Genomic DNA, 24,069 nt, shown 5'->3' with positions numbered 1-24,069 from the left:
GAATTCGGGCAGTTTGAATTCTGGGAACTTACGGAATACTATACGGAAAATATCGGAACTCGGTATCGAAATTCCGATACCGCAAATATCGGCCGATACCCGATACTTGCGGTATCGGAATGCTCAACACTAATTATAACACATTGTACTATAAAAAGAAAGCATTGCCCAATTTTAAAAGATAAATGTAAACAACAGATATACTATATAGATAAACTATGTCATTTTCTGATGACACATTCTGTTTAATGCTTTAGCTTTTAAACTAAGTATCACTGCATTGCCACAGAATACAGGATTGACGGTGCGTGCTCCGTCACCAGGCTAAAGTCACGTGCGTAGACGGACAGAGCTGATAGTGCTAATAAAGTCAGGGACCGCTACCCTCAGCATCAATACTGAATATCTTTGTATGTATCTTTATTGGGTGTCACGTTCTAGAAGTGATAATAGACAGTTTATTTGTGGTGGCACAACACCCATAACTCAGCATTCCCACAAGTCTTACATTTTACAAAGGACAACGCAAGGCATTCACTGGTAATGTTACTTATTGTTAGATATTGCTTCATTGTTTTTATTGGTTCAATACTTTTGGTGTCATTAATAAAACCTTGTTATAAAAGACTAAACACGGACATGTCCTCAGAGCAAGATGTTCTGTGATTCTGCCAAACCTACATGTATATTCTATGGCTATAGGGGGTGTAGAGTGTATGTAGTTTACTCACAGAGCTTCCACATACAGTATAATTGTTTAGCCTCATGGACAGTGAATAGGTTTGTAATAAACACACCGGGAAAGGATTTCCTACCACAAGAAGAGTATTGTGTACATGAAATTCTTGTGTAATACACTTCCTCTTTAGTAAGTGATTCTCGGAAGATTCTGTAGCGGAATTTACCCTGGCATATTAATTTAGCATGGCTACTTCTTTTTTTTCTATCTATCTATCTATCTATCTATCTATCTATCTATCTATCTATCTATCTATCTATCTATCTATCTTTACAAATGCCTTCACCTGGAGTAAAGACTCAATCTGCAGTTTTTACTTGTATCAAAATAATCTGGTTGTCACAATTCTAGCACTCAGGGTGTCCTATGGATGCTGTGAATGACAGTTCTGCCACCCTATGGGATCGAGGGTTTGCTGAGCTGTCAGGTTTGCGAGTGACAGCTCAACCGCCCAATCTGGGACAGAGGTGTGAGTATTGTGATTGACAGCTCAGCTGTCTATCTGGCTGGGTCTGTGGGATCTCCTCCAGGTGTCATCCACTCTAAATGATTTCAGGGCTATTTAGCACTCTCACAATGGTCAGACCATTGCCAATTGTAGCTTTTCTCAAGAGGTGTGTGTTTGCTCTGTGCTCTGAGTTGTATTATGATCACTGTTGTCCACGTTGAATTTACCTTTGACCATCCATTTGACTTACCCCTGTGTCTTGATCCGCTACCTTTCTGATACTCTGACCTCAGACTGTGACCTGACTACCCTTTTGTCTTTTCCCTTTGTCTATTACGAACCTTCCTGGTACTGACCATGGACTTCTTGAATACACTGTCTCATGGCAAATCTGCGAGTGGTGACTAGCATCCCATAGAGTAGCGACTATCATCACACTGGTAACTGCGAATGTGCATTACTGACACTATCTTATGGCACCCACCACCTAGACAACATGCCTTCTACTCAGAGTTATTCAACCTCCTTGGCTGTAAGTTATCTTATCCATTGTGGTTTGGCAATTTTGTATATAGTTTTTGACATAATTTCTACCATTACAACTACACAGCATTGAACCATTACTGTGCCCTTTAGTTCCCTTATAGCTTTAAATTAATTTCTAGCCTAATTAATATTTATTCTTTTAGCAGTTAGAATTTTGATTTTCTGATACAGAGCTCCAAATCTCCATATAAAACACATTTATTCATCTACAGCCCCCACTAGAGGGAGGTTAGCTTACTACATGCTGCTAAACATTGAGCTCAGTATTAGGACAGTATGCAGTAAGCTCTGAGGCTCCCTCTAGTGGTGGGCATATGTTAGAAATCCATGTCTGTGGAGGGGATTTGGAACATTGTATTAGAAAACAAAGCTGTAACCACTTTAAAACAATACATGGAGACTTTATCCCCTTCCTGCACCCTGATGTACGTGTCACGCAGGGTTGCAGTAAATGGAATGGACTGAAGAACAGTTAGATGCCGCTGTGCATCATTGGAAGCAGCATTTCTATGGTTTTTTAAAGGCGTTGTCCAGGTTTTGCATTAACATCTGCCGTCATTCAAAGTAACTGCAGACTTGTAGACTTGTGAATCTTCACATTGCACACAACGTATAATGTCAGGATTCTTTGCTGCTGGGAGCAGGCGGTCATATGTCTGCAAGTATGGGATTTGCATACTCCTGGCATAATTACTGCTAGACCTATACGGTCTCGCTCAATACAAGTGAATTGAGTGAAGCCACGCATGTCACATGACTGCCTGGTATCACCACTGGCACCGGAGAATGCTGGCAGCACACGCTATACGTGATGTGAAGGGTTACAAGTCTGCAGACACAAAGAGGTACCGCAGACTGCCAACCGTGGACAACCCCATTCATGCCTGTGCGCCCTTTAGGACTCCCATAGGCCCCCAAAATATATACCACACAATTAGCACTCTAAGAACGAAACCCTGCCAAAATTGCGATAGTGTAGTTGTGTATTTTTCACTATATCATCCAACTTTGTTTTAATTTTACAGTACATTAAATGATCGATTGAATGGTGTCGTTCAAAAGCACGACATCTCTCAGCTATGTTGTAAAAAAAAATGTATATTAATAATAAAAGTTTGGGATTTTGGAAGAAAGGGCGGGAAAAATTAAAAATGGTCCCGAAGGAATTAATCAACTTAGAAATTTCACTGATAACATTGGAAAGACTACATTATATCCTTTAGATTTTGGACAATTAATTATTTTCTAGGTAACCAAGTAGAATTTCAGAAAAATGACTGTGAGCCAATATCCTTTGTTGAGGTCATCCACGCTGTGGTCTCCATCCACTTCCTCCATTGTTAGAAACACTGCTGTGTGTCAGTGTAATTCATCATTTCTAATTTGATGAAAATATATGTATTTTTTCCTGTCATTACAGAAGGAGAAAAATCATTTACAACTTTACACAACTTTTTAGCTCTATATATACAAGTGGTTGCAAAATTTCAGTTTTAGAAAAAAATTTCAGCCTCTTACATGTTTCAGCACTGCCTGTAAAAAATCAGTTGGATTTCTGAATTGTAAGTAGTTCCTGGCATAGATTTAGTGCGTGATCAAAGAATTTAGTAATAGACACTGATATTTTGCAGCTCCCAGGCATATATTCCAGATGGAGAAGAATTCCAGTTCCACCTGATAACATGAGAGAGTACTGACAGTTCACTCACCTCCCTAGAAGCAGCAGGATAGCGTTCAAGATTTCTAAACTTTGAACCAAAGTGACTAGATCAATTCTCCTAAAAAGAAGCATATCCCACATATGTGCTTCTGCTCTCATTACTGTATATTAGGAGACAATACCATCTGGATGGAGCCTAAAGATGCCTGATCCAAAATATTTCACACTGTATGACTTTTGTGAATTTCTGTAAAAAAAAAGTCTTAGATCAGGTGATCATGTCTAAAGTTTTAAAGAAAACCTGTCAGCAGGATTTTGCTATGTAAACTACAGACAGAGCCATATTAGTGCTGTAGTACTGATTACATTGAAACCTGCAGTGAAGAAATCTGTTTTGTGGTTCTTGTGTAATGAGTGTTTAAAGTTTTGCTGTAATCATGTCTATGTGCATTGGGGCGGGACTATAGAGCGAGAACATGGGCAGTCTCTTTTCTTGTTGCTCTGACCCTTCCATCTACCTCCTGCTTGACTGACAGGTCACTGATCTGTCCTGCCTCCTATTTGAAATATCGCACCTGCACGGTACTTCATTTTGTGTCCCAAAATATTAGGTCTCCCACATAATGGTGTTGGATCATGCGCATTCGCATTTAAAGCTCTATACTAATTCTCAATCTGCGCATGCACCGCCCACCATGCCCAGAGGACTAACATGGGAACAAGCAGAATAGGAGACCGTAAGCATTGCACTGATCTTCTGGGCACAGTGGTCTGCGCATGCGCAGATTGAGAATTAATATAGACCCTTAGATGCCTCCGCACATGCGTCACCTGCATTTTGTGGGAGGCTGAATGTTTTTTGAGACACAAAATAAAGTACAGTGCAGGTGTGATATTTAAAATAGGAGGCAGGTCACTTACAGATCAGAAACCAGTCATTCAAACAGGAAGCAGAAGGAGGAACAAGAGCAACAAGAAGGTAACTGCACGAAGACATGATTACAGAAAAACTTTAAACACTCATTACACAAGAACCACAAAACAGATTTCTTCACCGCATGTATCATTTTAATCAGTATTATATCACTAATATGGCCCTGTCTGTAGTTTACATAGCAAAATTCTGCTGACCAGTTCTCTTTAAGAGTATTTCCAACATATACAAAGTTTATATATGGTTTTAAACAATAGCCATGATGAAACATTAAAGTGAAAGCTAACTTCTCTTGCCAAGCGCCAATTATGATAAAGGGGTCAGGTACTAATGTAATTTGTCAGTAGAATTCCTTTCACCTTGTTTCCCCCCTCTCTCTCTCTCCTTCCTTCTTCTTTCCCTCTCACTCCCTCTATTCTTCTTCTTTCCCTCTCTCTCCCTCCTTACTTCTTTTTTTCCTCTCAAGGTCCATCCATCTGTCTATCCTGTCCTCGTTCCTTCCTTCTTTCTCTCGCTTCCTTCCTTGCCTACCTCCTACCCCTTCCACTCACTTTTTCCCTCTCCTTCCTTCCTTCCTTCCTTCCTTCCTTCCTTCCTTCCTTCCTTCCTTCCTTCCTTCCCTTCCTTTCCTTTCCTTCCTACCTTCCTTCCTTCCTACCTTCCTTTATTTCCTTTCCTTCCTTCCTTCCTTCCTTTCTTCCTTTCTTCCTTCCTTCCTTCCTTCCTTCCTTCCTTCCTTCCTTCCTTCCTCAGGACTGCATCAAGGGTCACTCATTCATGTTGCAAGATTTATTGAAATGTCACTGGCGTCCGTGATTTTTTGGAAGCTGAAGAAACATGTAAAGATTATTTTTGGAGTGTGAGAAGATACCACATATGTACAGTTTTGTTGCTCTTGACTGGATTTCAACCCATGACTCCCATGTTGCAAGGTAAGGGTGAATTCACACATGGTAGATTTTTTTTCAGAACATTCGCCAACTGTTCAATTACAGTAATCTAAATAAGGAGTTGCACAAAAGCATGTGCTTGCCACCATAACCTATTTAGATCAATGAAACTGATTTTCAGTCACAGAAGTTTTTTCAATAAATCTACCATGTGTGAATATAGCCTAAAGGTGATTACACACTCAACGGTTTTAGGAAAAGTGCCATGACAGTTTATGTTGCAGGGTTTTTTCCTTTATATTCATCACTCCATTTGAATTCACTTCTACCTTTGCTTAAAAAACTTAATATTAGTGCTATCCATGAATTTCATGGATAGCACTTGTACATATGATAGTCTATGGGGTAGTTCACATGTCCAAATACTACGGACCAAGTGGTCTACGAAATGCTGAAGATTTGCATCATATCAGACTACCCAATGTAAGTTTATTGGTCCTTGAAAAAATCGGACAGCACTTGAATGCTATCCATGTCATCATGTCCAACCCACTGCTCAATGCAGCGCAGGATTCACTAAGCCATCTCCGACAGATGTCTGTCCAGCATCTGTTTGAAGACTTCCATTGCAGGAGTACTCACTACCTCACGTGGCAGCCTGTTCCACTCATTGGTCACCCTCACTGTCAAAAAGTTTTTCTAATACCTAATCTGTATCTTCCTCCTTTCAGTTTCACTCCATTGCTTCTTTTGTTTCCTTGTGCAAATGAGAAAAGTGATGATCCCTCTACACTGTGACATCCCTGCAGATATTTGTAGACAGCTATTAAGTCTCCTCTTTTTTGCAACCTAAACATTCCCAGATCCTTTAATTGTTCTTTGTAGGACATAGTTTGCAGTCCACTCACCATCTTGGTAGCTCTTCTCTGGACTTGCTCCAGTTTTCAATGTTTTTTTTTAACCTGTATGAGACAAAGGAAGATGAATGATCATTTGGACTAAACCCTCACGGTAATTGCATCATAGTAGACGAGTCCCTATCATCTACCTATATCATCAATTGGTACTTACTATTTTTTGGCCAGTTATAGGTATTTCTAGTATACATTAGTTTACAAAACCTTTTACAGCACCAGTTACATTTTCGCTTTGTAGAGTATTTCCCTAGTATACGTCCAATATTTGCACAGGCGCTAAGTATTTGAACACATGAGCAGGCTTGTCTTCCAACTGGCAACGTGGAAAAGTTACAGATTGAATACCACATTTCTGGAAAGCAAATCACAATTATTTGGGAGAAAACATGTTGTTTCAGTTCAGCTTTGATTCCTTAGACTCCTGCACTGTTAATACCGTGTAGCAAAAGTTTTCGACATATGTGTCAGTACTTGTTAAGCAAGCTGCAGCTGCTGGAATCAAAGGCAGAGCGGAGTGTCACAGCCTCGCTATTGAGCATGGAGTGTGAAACACAAACAAGCTGGTACATACATTGTGCTCACCCCCTTTGGTGCAAGAGAAGTTAGCACAGCAGTGTGCATCTGAACACAGAGGCAAAGAACGTGTTAAAACAGTTCTGGCAGTATTTCATTTTGTGGGTGGAATGGCGTTATTTGTGTAGGCCTATACCCCCTGGGATTACAGAATGTGCTTTGGTTACACGGAGATTATGTAACTGAAGGTGGAGCCGTCAATTGTGGATAGAGATGAGCAAATCTCAATTTAGTTTGCCAAGTAAGGCGCAGAAACAATGCCAACATTTACCATTTACTTCTACTTACTGAGGATGTGCAAGAGCAGACTGTTTCATCTTTACAAAATTTCATCTTTTCAAAATTGTATTCAGTTCCAGGGGCGTGCATAGAAATTGTTGGGCCCCATAACAGAAGTCCTAATTGGGCCCTCCACAAAAGAATAATAGGGTCATAGAAGAGCGTATGTCACAACTTTGCAGCCCTTACAAAGTAATTTCCCTTTTATCAAAGCCCCTAAATTCCCCTTTCAATGCCAACAAGAGTGCCCCGCAGACGAAGTATAATACCCCCAAAGTGGATTCCTCCACACGCACAATATGACAACACTCTGTACTCTACCCACCTTTCTGGAAAAATATGGTGACCCCAATACAAGGGGGAGGATACCCCCAAAATGTCTCACTATGTAGGAGGTTCTCCTGTGGATCTACTGCAATGTACTTTTAAGGTAGCAGTACGCACTGAAAGTGAGCTACCTTTCTGTATATATCCTTACTGGACTGTATTTGTGCACTTTATTTGGTAAATATATTTCTATCTTAAGAATACATTTGTCAGGTGTTTCAATTTATATGGAATTGGACCATTTATGCCAGAACAAAAATGATGGTCTCGGCAGCACATTGTCTGGTGTAAGCATGACGTATTCTGCCAATGACATGATATTATAGTTTCATTTAGATATGTGGGATGATCCGTTTCTTTACCGCATCAACTATTAAAGGGACTCTGTCACCTGAATTTGGAGGGAACAATTTTCAACCATAGGGGCGGCACTCGGACTGAAAATTCGGTCCTCTGAACGAGCCTTTAAACTGATTGGAGGAGTGCTCAGCACCTCTATTTTATAAGTACATTTTATATGGCAGTAATGCAGTTTAATGAGGTTGTCTGTGACTGCCGACAGAATTCTTACAGCACGTGCATTGCACGCTGACAGGATTCTCCAGTGTTGAGGCTGAAAGCAGGTGGTTACATGACCGGATGTATGAATTTGCATATTTCCAGCCGCATTCTGACTAGACGTGCTCAGCCTCACTTAGTACAAGTGAATTGGTGTTGCCAAACACGTCTAGTTGGCACGTGACCGTATCTATGCAAACTTCATACTTTCAGTCACATGACTGTCCGCTATCACTGGCAATAGCAGGCAATCTTGGCAGTGTGCAGTGTGAACACTGTAAGGATTCAGACGTTGGCTGTCGCTAAGTGTGACGACAGACTTTAATGGAAAGACTGAACAACCCCTTTCCATTTCACATGTTAAATGTTTGCAATTATTTTGGCACACAGCTGTGCTGCTGTATTCTTTAGTTTGCAAATAATGCAGTCACTGCGGTAATCTCTTTGACCAGTAATGAAAATTCAGTAGAGGAACAGAGGCATGTATTTAATCAGAAAACTGTGTTATCATTGAGGCCAGGGCAACATGGCAAAGTCTGTAGGCTGTAGCCGTTGCACAACAGCAATGGAAATGCCTGCTCACGTGCCCAGACTCTAATGGCTTGGCGCTTTGAATGAGGACTACATTGTTCCATTGTATACCAGACAGATTGCAGCTCACTTGTCTGCAGATGGATGTGATGCTTTCACTACACCATGGCGTGATGTTACTATGTAACATCACTGCGTCGTTTGTCATCATCTCCAGGAATAAAGTGGTATCTGAATCTCTTTCATGCTTTATATAAAATGGTAATACATTGATGAAGCTAGTTTCTAACAATCTGAGCATATGACAATTATATTAGATGCCACATGACTTTTAGGGTTCTGAAAACCCATGGATTGTACAGCGCTGTAGCATGGCACCCATAGTGAGAGGGCTGCGGGGGGATAAAACGAGGACATTATTTTTTCCATGTAGGTTATCTGAAATCTGCAGTGCCTTCATTATCATGTGATTACAGTAGCTGTTGCCTTTGATGTCATGTCTGATGCCTTCCTAGAAGAGTGGAAGCCATTTTAGCAGTTAAGGGGGACAAGCAGCCACATAAGGGCTGCAGTGCAGTGGGGTTGGTGCAGTGCAACAGATAGGCAGGGATCACAGAAAAGTTCACAGCAAATGTATTTCAATGTCCAAAGAAACTCACAATTTGAAAACAAATGGTATCCTCCAGATCGCTACCGGGGGGTCAAGGCAGTCCATATTCGAGACCAATTGCCACGGGCGACTGCACCACCGTGTCATGCTGAGGGGTGCCAGGCCTTTTGCCTTTGCTCGGCTCCGTATTACTTCACACAGGCTGAATCTTGCAGAGCATCCTGCTCTGCAGTTTGCAAATCAAGACTGACACACCCAACCCTTTGCTGCAGGTTTTTTAAATGGAATCTGTGGCCATGGGCAACTTGTAAGACTCGGTCAGGAGAGAGCGAACTGCCCCACTAACATCCTGTAGTACGCTCCAAAAATAAAAGCCCATAAGGGGTTTTCCTGAACATTGCCTTGGCCAACTAGCTTGACCAGGTCCACGCTTAGTTTTTTTTTGCCTTGTGACTCACAGGCGCCCTGCTGTGAACACAAGGCACTGCAGCAGGTCTAATAGGACTCCGTCCCCATCCTGGGGAATATATCAAACCTTGCATATGATCCCCATTACTGCCTCACAGGGCTTATTCACTCTTCAGTATTTGGTCAGTATTTTGCATCAATATTTGTAAGCCAAAATTAGGAGTGGAACAATCAGAGGAAAAGTATAATTGAAAGAGTGACACTTGTTGACACTCCTTTTTTGTCACACAAATAATGATGAAATACTGATCACAAATACAGATGTGTGAATAAAGCCTTAATGTTCGTGGATTTAGATTGGGATGTCATAAAATTCCTGTAGTTGTAATGTGTAAGTGTTCCAATATTTTTATCCATGTAGAGTATTTTTAAAGGGAATCTGTCACCTGGTTACTACTATGTAATCTGAGAGCACTGTTATGTAGGGGCAGAGACGCTGATTACAGTGATGTGTCACTTACTAGGCTGTTTTTTGCTATTTCAATACAATCAATGTTTTACCAGGAGGCTATCACTACAGGGCCAACTGGCCTCGTGCCTCCTACTCCAACCCCCAGGACTGATTAGCGGCTTTCTGTCAATAAACACTACACACAGAAAGCAGCCAATCAGTGGTGTGGGCGGGGTTATACAGAGCTCAGCATTCCAAGCTCTGCTAGATCTGTAGCAAAGAAAACTGTGATTCTATCACAACTCCTGTACTCAGTAATCTAAGTGACACATCACTGGAATTAGAGTCTCCATCCCTACATCATTCTGCTTACAAAGTGAAAACCTGCAGACAGATTCTTTTTCAGTCCTTTCTCATGAAAAAAACATGCCATGCTTCATCAGATGTTGAATTATGAAGTTATGTACTTCCTACCTAGAATCAATAGGTGACAATATCTCTATACAGATGGCTGTGTCAGATTTTGTGGCCACAAAATGCGATCACTGAAATCCAGATGGCAAAGGGCTTCCATATACGTTGTGCGTTTTTTTTTTGCTCTTCAGAATTTAAAGACCAAGTCTGATATGCAAATGGCCCAAAGTAGGACAAGCAGTGAGTTTCTTTCAGATTCCTACAGATGTAGGAAAAGCCACACACAGCACATGGACAAGGAAAAACTCTTATACATTGCCATGTGATGGCGCTATACAACGGAGCGCAGAGTTCTACTGCTTTGTAGAATTGAGTCACAGGCACTCCATGTCTTGGCATTAGCTCCATGTACATCTCAAAATATGTTTTTTATCAAATCCAATTCCCCTACACAGAATTATAAGATCTACCATACAGCACATAGGGGCAATTGCAGATTTTTCCACCTGTCTCTTCCCTGCAATTAGCTCCGTTGGTTTTGCAGCCATCGTTGCTCCATAGCATGCATTTTATAAGATATTTTAATTAGCTGTGAAGTTTTAATCATCCCTCCATGCCTCTAGCTGAGATTCCAACGTTCGTCTTGTGCTATAACTTTTTACAAAGAAGCATTTTTTAAACTGATCATTAATTTTATGATCCCAGAAATGAGATGCAGAATTTATGCTGTTGTCGTTGGCACAAGCTCAAGGCACCAGTGACAGTATTTCTGATTGTAATAGAATGACTGTGAACTAATGGGGCTCTAAGCATTCTTCTGAACATACATTTCATTTCAATGTCCGATTAGTGTGTAATGTTCCTAATTAGAATGCCCCTAAACTTCAATCACAGCATTACTTGGCAAAATACAAGTAACAGATATTAAGTGCCTTTAGACAAAGATGAATGAGGATTCGGCCCCTGTTACAGGTCCAGGAAAGGTTTCTTACAGTTCATTGAAATAAACGCGTAACTTCGGTGACTGCTTTTAGCGGTATTGTTTCAGAGAGAGAATTTCTCCAGTGTTGAATTGTCATTTGGTCCCATATATACTGTAGATACAGCTCTTATATTGCTCCATCAGACACCATACACAGATGGAACGGAGCAGGGTTCATCATTTAGCATGTGCTGTGAGATATGTGGTCTTCCATAGGACTCTAGAGAAGCTTAATATTTATTAGTAATGAACTTTAAAGATCCTTTTACATGAGGAATAATTGGTGTAATGAGTCTTCATTAAACTGTCCTGATGGCCATAGGCCAGTATATAAGCAGATGCTTGTCCATCAGCTGATTGCATATTTCGTAAGTCTAAAAATGTTATCCTTGTCGGCAGCACATCTCCTGGTGTCAACAGAAGACATGCTGCCGGGAATACTCAAACTGTATGGAGACTGAATGATCATAATTATGATATCCATCTCCTTATGGTTCATGAAGTAGGGCCTTTAAACTTGTGATATCACCGATCAGCGCTCATTGATGCAGTAAATTTGCCTGTTGCCAATGCAACTCAGTGGTGGCTCATCTGTGTGCACAGTTCTCTATGGATTGACATGAAGTTACGTCTACTTTTTACTATGTACCCTTAGGCACGTCTCGTGGCATTTGCATGATGCCTCCATTAGGCACCTTGTTATGAAACTATTCTCCCCCATAAAGCAACATTTCCTGAAACAAGGCACATTTTTTTTCTTGAACTATATGAATGAAAGTCTTTACTGCCATGGCTTCACAGATTTCTATGGGTGACGCATTGCAGCTCTGTAGAAACTGGATTTTGTATGGCGCTATAATATGACTGTGTGCACCAGGATGAAATTGTAGTAGGGTTACAGTACTTTGGATAATTTCAAACTTTACTCTGCATTTATGCACTTATGTATGTTGTAAAAATGTGATCTTGCAGAACTAAGTAACAGGCATTTATGATAAACCAGCAGCATATATTTTTAACTCCAGCATTTTACATTTTCCACACATTGGCATGTATCGCTTATAGGGAACCTGCCACCAGGATCTCCCGCTATAGCGTCAGGCTACCACCTTTAAGCCCTCTTTTACAATATTCTAGTAAATAGTATGTATTTCCCCTTTGCATTACACCTTTTATTATAGCCTCATACAGCGCAGTCCAGTCCTATGGGTGCCACCTCATCTCTCCTTGCAATTGCAGTCCTCCTGCTTGCTTCATATAGATGACATGTCATCCACACAGTGTACCCCAATCGTGCACCTGCGCAGGCGTACTTCACTCTGTGCCATGCGCCAGCTTTACTTGCAGGTCATTGGTGCTCTGTGGCCTCTCCTGGTGCATGCGCATTATAGTGCTCCGCCCTCGGAAGGGCAGAGAGAAGTGCGCCTGTGCGGAGCGCAATGGGGACACTGTGCAGGTCATCCAGCAGGGAAGAAAGATGTAAGAAGAGAGGAGGCGCAGGATCAAGACCTGCAACTCTCATCAGACTGGACCATGCCATATGGGGTAATAAAGGTATTTTGTGTGCAATGCAGAGGGGATTGGGGAATTACACACAGTTTACTCAAATATTGTGAAACAGGCCTTAAGGTGGTGGCCTTACTTATATTGGGAAACCCTGGTGACATATTCCCTTTAATCGACTTAAGAGATTAAGAGAGACTGTTAGCCCAAAATGAAATTAAGCACATAGCCTGGTATGGGATATAAGCCCTATACATAAATCGCACCTTTAGTGCCTCTGTTCTGCAGAAACGGAAGTTTATTTAAATGCAATTAGGAGACGGTGCACCCTTGGTGTGGCCAGAAGACTCGGAGCACTGCTCTGCCCACTGGTTTTGCATGCCACCTGCCTTCCTCAAGAGTGACTGGTAGCACTGGTGTATGTCAGAGCTGTCAATCACCATTGAGGGGGGCACGGATATACAAAACCAGTGGGCGGAGTGGTGCATCTAGGCAGGTGGCCACACCAATGGTGCACTGAGCTCTCTGATTAGCATACTGATTAAAATTCCATTTCTGCTAAATGGAGGCGGTGATTAAATCACTAACGGTGGGATTTCTTACAGCGGATATATGTCTACATTCTTAGGCTACGTTCACATTTGCGTTGTGCGGGGCAGCGTCGGCGACGCAACGCACAACGCATGCAAAACGCATGCACAACGCAGCGTTTTGTGACGCATGCGTTCATTTTTTGCATGATTTTTGGCGCAGAAAAAACGGCATCATGCAGCATCCTCTGCGCCCTGACAGTTGCGCCAAAATGACGCATGCATCACAAAACGCAAGACAACGCATGTCCATGCGCCCCCCATGTTATATATAGGGGTGCATGACGCATGCGTCGCCGCGGCTGCGCCCGATGCAACGCTAATGTGAACGTAGCCTTATTCTGTCAGTTTGGGCTGACAGATTCACTTTAACTGTACAACTAGAAATTTGTTCCTGAAAAATTGAATCTTTCTTTCACATCACCCTTTGAAAAATTGAATAAATATGAAAAGTTTATGACCTCTATTAAGGTTAATGATGTTTATGCATGGGCATTTTTGTTCAGCTTTATTCTTTTGCATTTTATATAATACACTGGCAGTGCCATGACACAATAATGACAAAACTGTTTCTAATTTTCCTTGTCCTAGTCCTAGTGCTCTGCAGACAATTAATATGGCAGAAACTCGATGTCTAGTACAATAGTCCATATTTATTACGTGGAACTGTGCCACTTTCTAAGTTGCTATATTTCCCAATTTCCTATTACCACGGGAAGAGTTTTATTTTAACAAACAAAATAAGCGTGCATGTTCACTAAATCGAAAAGTACCCTAAAGAGATTTTCTAAATTATTAAAGCACACTCCTCTGCGGTGATAAGCAGCTCTATGTTTCCTCACACGATACATACCACTTCGCCCTCCACATCTGTATTAGGGCATGTGCACACGATCAGTAAACGCTGTACTTGTGCAGCGTCCATCCCGCAGCGGACAGCTGTTACAGCATAGTGGATGGGATTTCAAAAAATCCCATGTCCACTATGCTTCCAGAGACACCCGTGGCTCAATCGAGGAGATGGACATGTGGTGCATCTTTCCAGACAGCAGCATGTTAATTGCTTTTGTGGAGAAATTGCTTTTGCGGAATGTATTGGACACGGTAAATCCGCACTGTTCAATGAACACATGCTGATTTACCTGCGCTCAATAGACGGCAGCGCTTTGGACGAAGAGGACATGCACTACATCTAAAGCGCTGCCAGTTCCGGATCGTCTGCACATACCCTTATAGAGCTGAAGGTATATAATACAGTGACTACTGCATGTGCTCAAAATGTCCGTCACCTCGTTATTTTTGGTCTTTGCTTTTTTGACCACATTTAGGCCACGTGCACACGTTGAGTATTTGATGTTTTTTTACCTCAGTATTTGTAAACCAAAACCAAGAGGAGGGGAAAAATTCAGAAGGGTTGAACGTTTTTCTACGGTATTATACTTTGCTCTCACCCACTTTTGATTTTTACTTACAAATACTGAGGTAAAAAACTCACCAAACATTGAAAGTGTGAGTGTGGCCTTAATGTGCCTTTTAAGCACCCAGTTTGAGCATGAAAGATCATGATGAATTTGGGTCATTTAGCCATCATCCCAAATAGCTATTATTTGTGTATGGCCAGCTTACCATATTCAAATGACAGATATGTGACATGGATATACGGTATTTTCAGAACACGCTCGTGTGCTAATATAGTATTCGAGCATGCCGAAGATACTTTGAGTTGCCGCGCCTGTTCAACAGCCACAACACCTGCAGTGATATCCTGTTTGTTAGATAATCCCGGCATGTGTGGCGACTGTTGAAAAGCTGTGGGATATGCAGCGACGGCGACTCAAACATATTATTCGACCACGCCGAAGGTACTCTATTAGCACCCGAACATGCTAGGGGGACACCTTATCCGAGCACGCTCACTCATCACTAGCGGAGTCACTTTTGAGCAATATTTATAAAATCAAAGTTTTTCATGAGTCACAAAACCTCTATCTGAATGTCGGCCGCAGACATAAAGTGATACATGTGAGCTAATGTCTCCAAGCTTTGTATTAGGCCAGTCTCACACGTCCAGATAATTCCGGTACCGGAAAAAATCGGTACCGGAGTTATCCATGTCCGTGTGTCCGTGAGCTCACGTAGGCCATCCGTGTGGCACACGTGCGGCAGCCGTGTGCCGCCTGGGTACCACACGGACCGTGCAGGAGACAGAGCTAAAGTTTAGCGCTGTCCCCTGCATCGTGCTGAAGCCGCGATTCATATCTTCTGTGCAGCAGCGTTTGCTGTAAAGAAGATATGAATAATCCATTTTTTTAGTGGTATTTCGTGTTTAAAATAAAGCTCCATGTCCCCACCCCCTGTGCGCCCCCCCGTTGTTCTGAAAATACTCACCCGCCTCCCTCGCAGTGTCCTGTCCTGGCCGCAGCTTCTCCTGTATGCGGTCACGTGGGACCGCTCATTTACAGTAATGAATATGCGGCTCCACCCCTATGGGAGGTGGAGCCGCATATTCATGACTGTAATCGGCGGCCCCACGTGACCACATACAGTAGAAGGTGCGGCCAGGACAGGAAGCAGCGACAGCCGAGGGAGCCGGGTGATTATTTTCAGAACAGCGGGGGGGCGCACAGGGGGTGGGGACATGGAGCTTTATTTTAAACACGAAATACCACTAAAAAAATGGATTATTCATATCTTCTTTACAGCAAACGCTGCTGGACAGAAGATATGAATCGCGGCTTCAGCACCATGTGGGGGGACAGCGCTTACTGGAGCGCTGTCTCCTGCATGGCACACGGAGAACGTCCGTGTGCGGTACGTGTTTTCCACGGACCCATTGACTTTAATGGGTCCGTGTAATACGTGCGCTCCCACGAACACTGACATGTCTCCGTGTTTGGCACACGGAGACACGGTCCGCAAAAAATCAATGACATCTGCACAGATACATTGATTTTAATGTGTCTACGTGTGTCAGTGGCTCCGGTACGTGAGGAAACTGTCACCTCACGTACCGGAGCCACTGACGTGTGAAACCGGCCTTAATCAGAGATAATAACTGTGTGAAAATTATAGGTAATTGGAAACAAGTAGCGCTGTCACTTTAGTTTGTATCCACATTATCTACATCGGGCACAAAAGCCCTAAGACCACCCAATAAAGATACTATATATGCATATATGTATATATATATATATATATATATATATATATATATATATACACATACTGTATATATATATATATAATTATATTAATATAATCATCCATATTGTAATAATTGTTATTAAAATGAATGTTATTCTAATATTACTAGCAAGCAGCAAATACAAGATCCTTCTGTATTAAGTTGATTGTAAATTATTTTAAAAGTAAGATTTTCCTTTTTTTTTTTTTTTATTTTACATTATTGTTTGGTAAAATGTAAAAAATAATTCCTCTTCATCCTTTTAACATTTTATATCAAACAAATATTTGCACCTTTTATTGTGCCTATTAATAGTTTTAGGATAAAAATGACTAAGCAGATGCCAGATTTCTCTCTGAACTTATTATACAAGCTGACATTTTTTTTTTCTTTCCCTCTAGGAGACTCAGAGGATGTGGAAGAGTCGGATGGGTTTCCTCGCCCCCCTGACACATCTTCTCTTGCCTCAGATCGAGATAGGGACGAGGAGCTGCCTTCTGACGGTATGCTTCTGTTTACTTTACAATAGACTTCTCTCTCCTATAAGTGTGCGTAATGAGACACTAGAAATAGAATTACAGAACTTCATAGATAGATGCAAAAATAGTATAGGGCTACTGCGCCCATGGGTGTTTGCCTTTTCTCTGAATCTTTTAAGAACTGAGGAGCTCCCTCTAGTGGTTCTTTAAAGAAAATTGATTTTATTTTACTGCAACAGGTTTTTTTTAAACAACTGTCTATTACAGTAACATCATGTTATTTGTTTGTTTTTTGGCTTCCACATACCATTTCCCTTCCCATATTTTATTCATCAAAATCATTAAAAAAAAAAAATCAGAATTTTTTTCAGGTTTTTTTAAAGTCAATAGCAATAGTTTTATTAATTTATATGTATTAAACAAAATTCCAAAGTCGTTATTCCAGATGAATAAAAGCTATAATAGATATGCAATGATCTTAACACTTTTTTTAGTTCTATATAAACCTTGTTTTATATATCTAAAACAACAGAAAACAAACTATTAAAAATTCTATTGTTTTCCCATTTTCTATTAGTTTTTTTTTAATCCGTTGGAATATGCATTTTTATGACATTTCTGTTATTATAATGCTATTTTGAATTTATTTATTGTATGGGCTGTTTTTACAGGCTTAATTTTTACATTTTTTATTTTAAACACTGGTATGATTCTAATGTTGTAAAAAAAATCTTTTTTTTCTAATTGGAAGAGCTATAATTTTCAACACCGACATACTAAATGCAGATTATTATAAACTATTATTTTAGTAGGGTTAAAAAAAAATAATAAAAGCAACACTTGCTTCTACGGGATTCAGAAGTCGGAGACAATGGCAGAGAATACTTTCCTCCTAGCCTGCCGTTATGCTAACATTTTATTTTTTTCTTAACAGCAATAATTGATGATGCTGCATATAAAGAACCGTTTAGGAAAAGTTAGCAAATGATATTTTCCGATAACTTCCATGGGCATTGTATGTAGTCTCCTGCGATTTAATTACATGCAGCGAGTGAAAGCATTATAAGTTGGTTATAAAGTTGTGATTGAGTAATGCTTGGTGACATGATATGATGATCAGGCAGGGCCACTCTGTCTCCAAGTACAATTGCCAAACTAAAATATGCTTCCTGCAACACAGCACTCAAGGTTTTATGTTATCCAGATCATTCCCGTTGGATACATAAATTGCCTTTATGGGGTATAAAATTATGTCTATTGCAGAACAGGGATAAGTGAGCTGCATGCATGTGTAATAAATACTGTACTCGGCCATTCAGGGAAACAGATTTTGTCATCTTTACCCCTATATATAGGAGCAGTTATTATATTCCATCTTCTTCTGCCCAAATATAATTTACCGTCTCTAGAAAATGAAGCAGTATTTTGCTTTCCTGGAGTATTCATCAGTAACTAACTGAAAACGGCTCCCTAAATGCTCGCTTATTAGATTTAGATAAGGCCGCGGACTTAATATACGTTGATCGTATGAACAATATCATTCGCCGATAAGTCCGTAATAATGACCGTAAAATCCGCTGATTTAATGCGAATTCAGATTTTTACGAGTAGATTAAAAAAATATTAAGTTCAAAAGGTATATAGAGCTGGCTCCCGCAAAAGCGGCCATATGCCCAGTTCACCCATCTATCACCGGAATCGCCCATTAGGGTCGTATTGTGCTTTCCTTTAACCATTCAGACTCCGGATGTGAACTGAATGTACGGCGCCATATTGGTCATCGATTTTGTAAGTTCAGTCGAGCTGTAAAAAAAAAAAAAAAGAAACCTCCAGGAGGTCTGAGTGTTGCATCTGGAATACAAATAGTTAAACACGGATACAATGGCCTGAACGAGCCCTGGCCTTACATCATGTCTCTTTCCCTTCACTGCCCAATTTTTGCAGTTTTTTTTCTACAAAATGCATTATTAAACTCGATTCATTTTAAAAACGCATGCAGCTTCAATTGTAAAATTTTAAACCAGAAATTAAAAAAAATATATATTTTTTTCTAATAAATTTTCCAGCTGTCACACAATTCTCCATTAAACTCTACCAGACAGAATTTTCACAATGAGCGAAACCAAATTAGCCCAGGTCACGGCGAGGTCTGTTATTAAATCTTATTGTTATTTTGTCCTTTTGGCTTTCTTCTTTGTGGTTCGAACCAAGAAAAGTATCTAAACTGATAGATTATGAGCGCCAAACATGATAAGTATTTTTCATAATGCTAATGTAATTTTCAAGGTCCCCAAAAGGTCACATCCCTATATTTCTATATGCATTAGGAAGCTCTCATTCTGCTTAATATTTCTCCCTCACTGTTCCTCTGGTTCAAAAGTTCATCCGGTTCCCCAATGGCCACCTAATTTTCTAGTTATTCCCCGAAGCCATATGTGTTTTGGTTTCTTTATGGATTATTAGGTACTGTAGGAAAGTCAAATAAGTTATATCTTCTAATGAAATCCGAGCACACTTCAGATCACTGATGCCTGGACTTGATTGCTAGCGGCAATTATCACCGTCTGGGCGTAAAGTGATTGGTTTTACATGGTGCTGAGCAGAAGGACAGAAATCTACAGTCAGTTGCATACAAATAATGTAATTACATATCACAAATATATATTACGTAGATTGTGTTTTATGCTGATTCATAGCATAATAGCATCAAACCAAGTTCACACGCAGGTTATTGTGCGCGAGTCTCAGGCTTCGGGAAGAAATGTAGATTTGTACATTGGACCTTGATGCTGAAGATTAATGGAATTTCCATGAGAGGCTAAAGTGGTCACCAATTTGTCAGTACAAGTAATGGCGATTCTATAGTCCTGTCTTCTCATTAATATCAATTGTATGAAAGGTGCTTCACACAATAGAGGGGAGATCATTGATTTTGGAATAGGGATCCTGTTTCATTTATTGACGTGTAGGTTATATGACATCTAAATGACAGATTTCAATATCCGCACTCCTATTAAAGGTATCAGAATTTTATTATTTTTCTATTGATGTGCAACCATGTAATAACTCGAAAATAGACCTGGATTAGGTGACGGTGAATACGTTTTGGTCGTAAAGATTTAGAGCCATAAATTCAATTATACATAGTAGAATCGTTCAGTCAGCACATATGGGGTTAAAATTAGGTCCCGAAAATCTTTCTTTTTATGGGCTGAGTATTCGCAATGAAATAAGTTTACAGCCTGCTGAAATAGAAAATGCACCTATGAGGACACAAATTGTATTTTGCATTCTTTCTTTTTTTATTACCATTTTCACAACCATTTCAGGCTAAGGGATAAGGAACAAATAGCAGAGCATGATTACACTCGGAGATATATGTATTATTGGTATAAAAATCTTTATACAGTCATTAAAGGGCCGTTTATAAACTTCCATACAATAGAAGGAAAAGGGTTTTCATAGGACAAGGGTTTCCATAATAGAATGGCACTAGACATCTAGGGACTCCTATTATTGCACCTTATCAATAAAGCTGGCTGCAGCTGCCCTGTCAATAGTAATAAAGTTACAGACCGCAATGTGCAGAATTCTAACTAGATCCTTCACCTTCTGGGAAGTTTCATCTCTTAAAAAAATAAATGTCCTTTTGACTTGCCATGTATTTATCTCTCGCTTGCTGCAATGGTTTTTAATTACGTGATGTATTTGCTTATGATCAGTGGTAAATCCTCAGATTGCAAGGATGCAGTTAGGTAACACAAGGCTTCAGTCTGGCCGCTACGTCCCCCCCTGATACATATCCATGTAGAGGTTAAAATTGCATCATCCAGTTCAGCCCTTTCCCACTTAGCCATCTCTATGGCTTCTCACAAATGCCAGAACCCTGCTGCCTTTTAATAACTTTCCCAAATATTTTTACCAGCATCCAAGATTTTTTGGATGACAAAACTAAATCTTAAAGGAAGATGGTTTTAAAAGATGTGTTTCTGGAAGTGTTTAAAGGTTTACAAAGGAATGTGCAAATCTAATGTACATTGCATTATACTGTTAAGGTCTTCCCCAACACAGAAGGTAGATCAATCTGTGAAGCCACATGCAAATTAACCTGAAACACATTGGGGGCGGGTTGCTGCATCTGACATGCCCCAAATGCACTTTCAGACTAATTTGCATGTGGCTTCAAAGCTGAATTTCTCAGATTGCTGCAAAACAGGTATTGTTTTTATTGTTTTTTTTTTACAATCTATACAGAAATATCATTAGTTTTTTTACTAAAATTGTATTGTTAGATTCCATTTAATTATGTAATTAGGCACTGTTAGAATAATTCAAGCATGCATATGTCATGGGCGCTGAGTTTATATAAAAAATATATTTTCAAATTTGGAACTCTGATTACAGCCCATATTTGTGCCTTGTAGTAAAGTTAATGACGTCTCTAAGGTTTATGCTTTTGCAGCTATATTTCACACCTTATCATAGTATATACTGTATACATCCGGTTATTGTATGAACAAAGACTAATGAAACAATAAGTCAAATTGCATCTACATCACTGATTTGGATCAGGCTAAACAGCAGAAGTCTACAGGGCACAGTGTGTGTGGAATGAATGCACACATGGTCAAGTGGAGTCATTTGGCTGGCAGCACCAAAATATGCATGGGCTCCTGTCATTACTGTCAGTGGCTGAGAAGTGTGTGATTTATACTCCCTTAGAGGCTATTGGAATTTATAGTTTGCGCTAACATCTGTGTGTATAATGGTGAATACCGAGCAGTGTGAATGCAGCTGTATTCTAACAAAATATAGTGATTAAAGAAAAAAAACTACACTACGTATAAAGGTCCCTCAATATTGGTGAACCTGTCACAGATGACTGGGCATAAAATGGTGCCACAAGTATTTACAGGATAGGTGATAAATAACTAATTACTGCTTGTCCCACCAATTCGACCCCCCAGATGCCTTAAAACCCCTTTTTTAATGGAGTCATGGTTCATTCATCCTACCACTTCAATATGAATAATGTCCATGACCACCAGTCTCCAAACCCCACCATACATATAAGTTCATATGGTCAGCAGCCATCTCGGCCGATTGTAAGGTAAACAGGACTGCTCCTTCATCTGACAGCACCTTTGTTCTTCATGAGAGAGATGTCTGGTAGTGGCTTAACTTCGGAAGAACAAAAACAATCGGCAGTCAGGAATCAGGGATGGTTGATCTTTAGCTCCCCAACAATCAGTTGCCTGTGGCCCCCATATCCTGCCAATATCAAGGGTTCAGATGAAACTGCTTTAGTGTATATGGGGAGTTAAGACTTCGTATGGAGCTGTCAGAACTTGAACCCAGCACCTCTTGTGCACCAGCTCTTCCTTCTGAGCTATTCAGCTCACTGTACAGTTCCATGCTAACCCACGTACTTGTACCTGTGTTGTTTCTGACTGTCTCCACCCTGAGTTCCTGATTGCCTCCACCCTGATTGAACACCCTATTTCAACCTGGCATTGCACTCCCTTCCTTGTGAGGTATTTGAGCTACCAGACTCTAGTCAAGCTTCCTTTCACCTGCTGTTTATCTTCAAGAAACTACATTGCTGATCCATGTAACAACTTCTTGGCTATCCCTGACTACGCTACGTGCTGCTCCTTAAAACTGCATTGCTGCTCCGTGTTCCGAATTCTTGGCTTTCCCTACCTAGCTAGGTACTACCCCTAGTGGACCAGTCCATGACACATGACACTACTCCGCCTAAACTTGAGAGCCTTTGTTTTGTGATCTGTGGATGTCCCACTGTTGGGACCCCAAACAATAAGTAACTCCTCATAATAAACCGACCAATTAATGTATTTTAGTTCTGTGCTACATTGTCATACAGTTTCGATTATTGGATGCCAGATTATAGTAATTCCGTTTAAAATAAAATCAAACTGTACAGTAATTGTTGTAATTTACTTGGTTTCATTTCACTTTTTGTAAAGCGTGGAGAAGACTAAATATGCCAGATTTTAGGAGTTTGTTCTTCTATCTCTGTAGACAGCAAATAGTTTATAAACCTGTTACTTTGTATTAATGCTCTCTATTCTACAGAATTACAGAACGTTAGACTTAGAATAACAGTATAGCTCCATGACTGTCACTCTGCCAGCGACGAGAGACTAAACATTTCTGAGGTCTCTACTGGCTGCAGTTTTAATGTCTATTATAATTTCTATGGATGGCTAAGATCTAAATTAATCAGTCGGTAACTTTATTAAGTGCAGACCTGCTCTCTGGCCCGCAGTCATTATAAAAGGTACAACATAAATCTGCATACAAGGAGAGAATAAATAAGTGTAATGTTACCCAAAGCCTATTCTTAGGATAGGTCATCAAAATCAGATCAGTGGGGGTCCGACTCCCTACACCCCCCCCCCCCTAATCAGCTGTTACCGGAAGGAAACTGTTTATGGGGTACAAGCAGCACAACTCCATAAACCTTTTTGTGGTTGCTCCCCGGTATTACATATTACCTCCTATCCACTTGATAACTTTAGAACTGGTGATGTCCCTCTATTATTTCTCCTGGCAATACAAAAATAACTTTACGTCTGGACATTGCCTTTCCCTCATGCAAAGGGAGGGAACTTGGCAGGGTGCAGCCAGTGCTAATAGTGTCAGATAAAGCAGGGCACACCCTATTTACACCTGATTGTCAATTTATTAATTTGTTTCTAGAAGGAATAACAGAATAATGTTGCATTGTTAAATTATAAGAAAAGATGCAGCAGCAGGTCCTCTATAAGTGAGAAAAGCGAAACATAAAAAGACTAATCTGAACCCATATTGATTTTGCTTAATCATATGAGTCAAGTATGAATAGAATATATTTTGAGGTTTTAAGGGGATTGTTGAAATTCCTTTGGAAGAAAGGCATCGATAACCTCATCACGTGTTTCACATGCAGTAGCAATTATGATTGTTATAGATATTCATTTATTTGTGTTATGTCTACATAAACTGCTATGGCAGTTTGACTGTGAAAAAGATTTTTATTAGAG

General features: G+C 40.3%; 1 protein-coding gene across 1 annotated transcript in view; it reads left to right on the top strand.

Moving 5' to 3' along the window:
- Positions 1-24,069, top strand: part of SKAP2 (src kinase associated phosphoprotein 2) — a 339,596-nt gene that overhangs the window by 85,188 nt on the left and 230,339 nt on the right. The window contains exon 4 of the mRNA XM_077268802.1: positions 16,946-17,047. Coding sequence (XP_077124917.1) covers positions 16,946-17,047 — 102 coding nt within the window. The remainder of the gene's footprint in view (positions 1-16,945; positions 17,048-24,069) is intronic.

This window comes from Ranitomeya variabilis, chromosome 6, assembly GCF_051348905.1.
Source record: "Ranitomeya variabilis isolate aRanVar5 chromosome 6, aRanVar5.hap1, whole genome shotgun sequence".
NCBI lineage: Eukaryota > Metazoa > Chordata > Amphibia > Anura > Dendrobatidae > Ranitomeya > Ranitomeya variabilis.
This window is presented reverse-complemented; position numbering and strand designations above follow the sequence as displayed.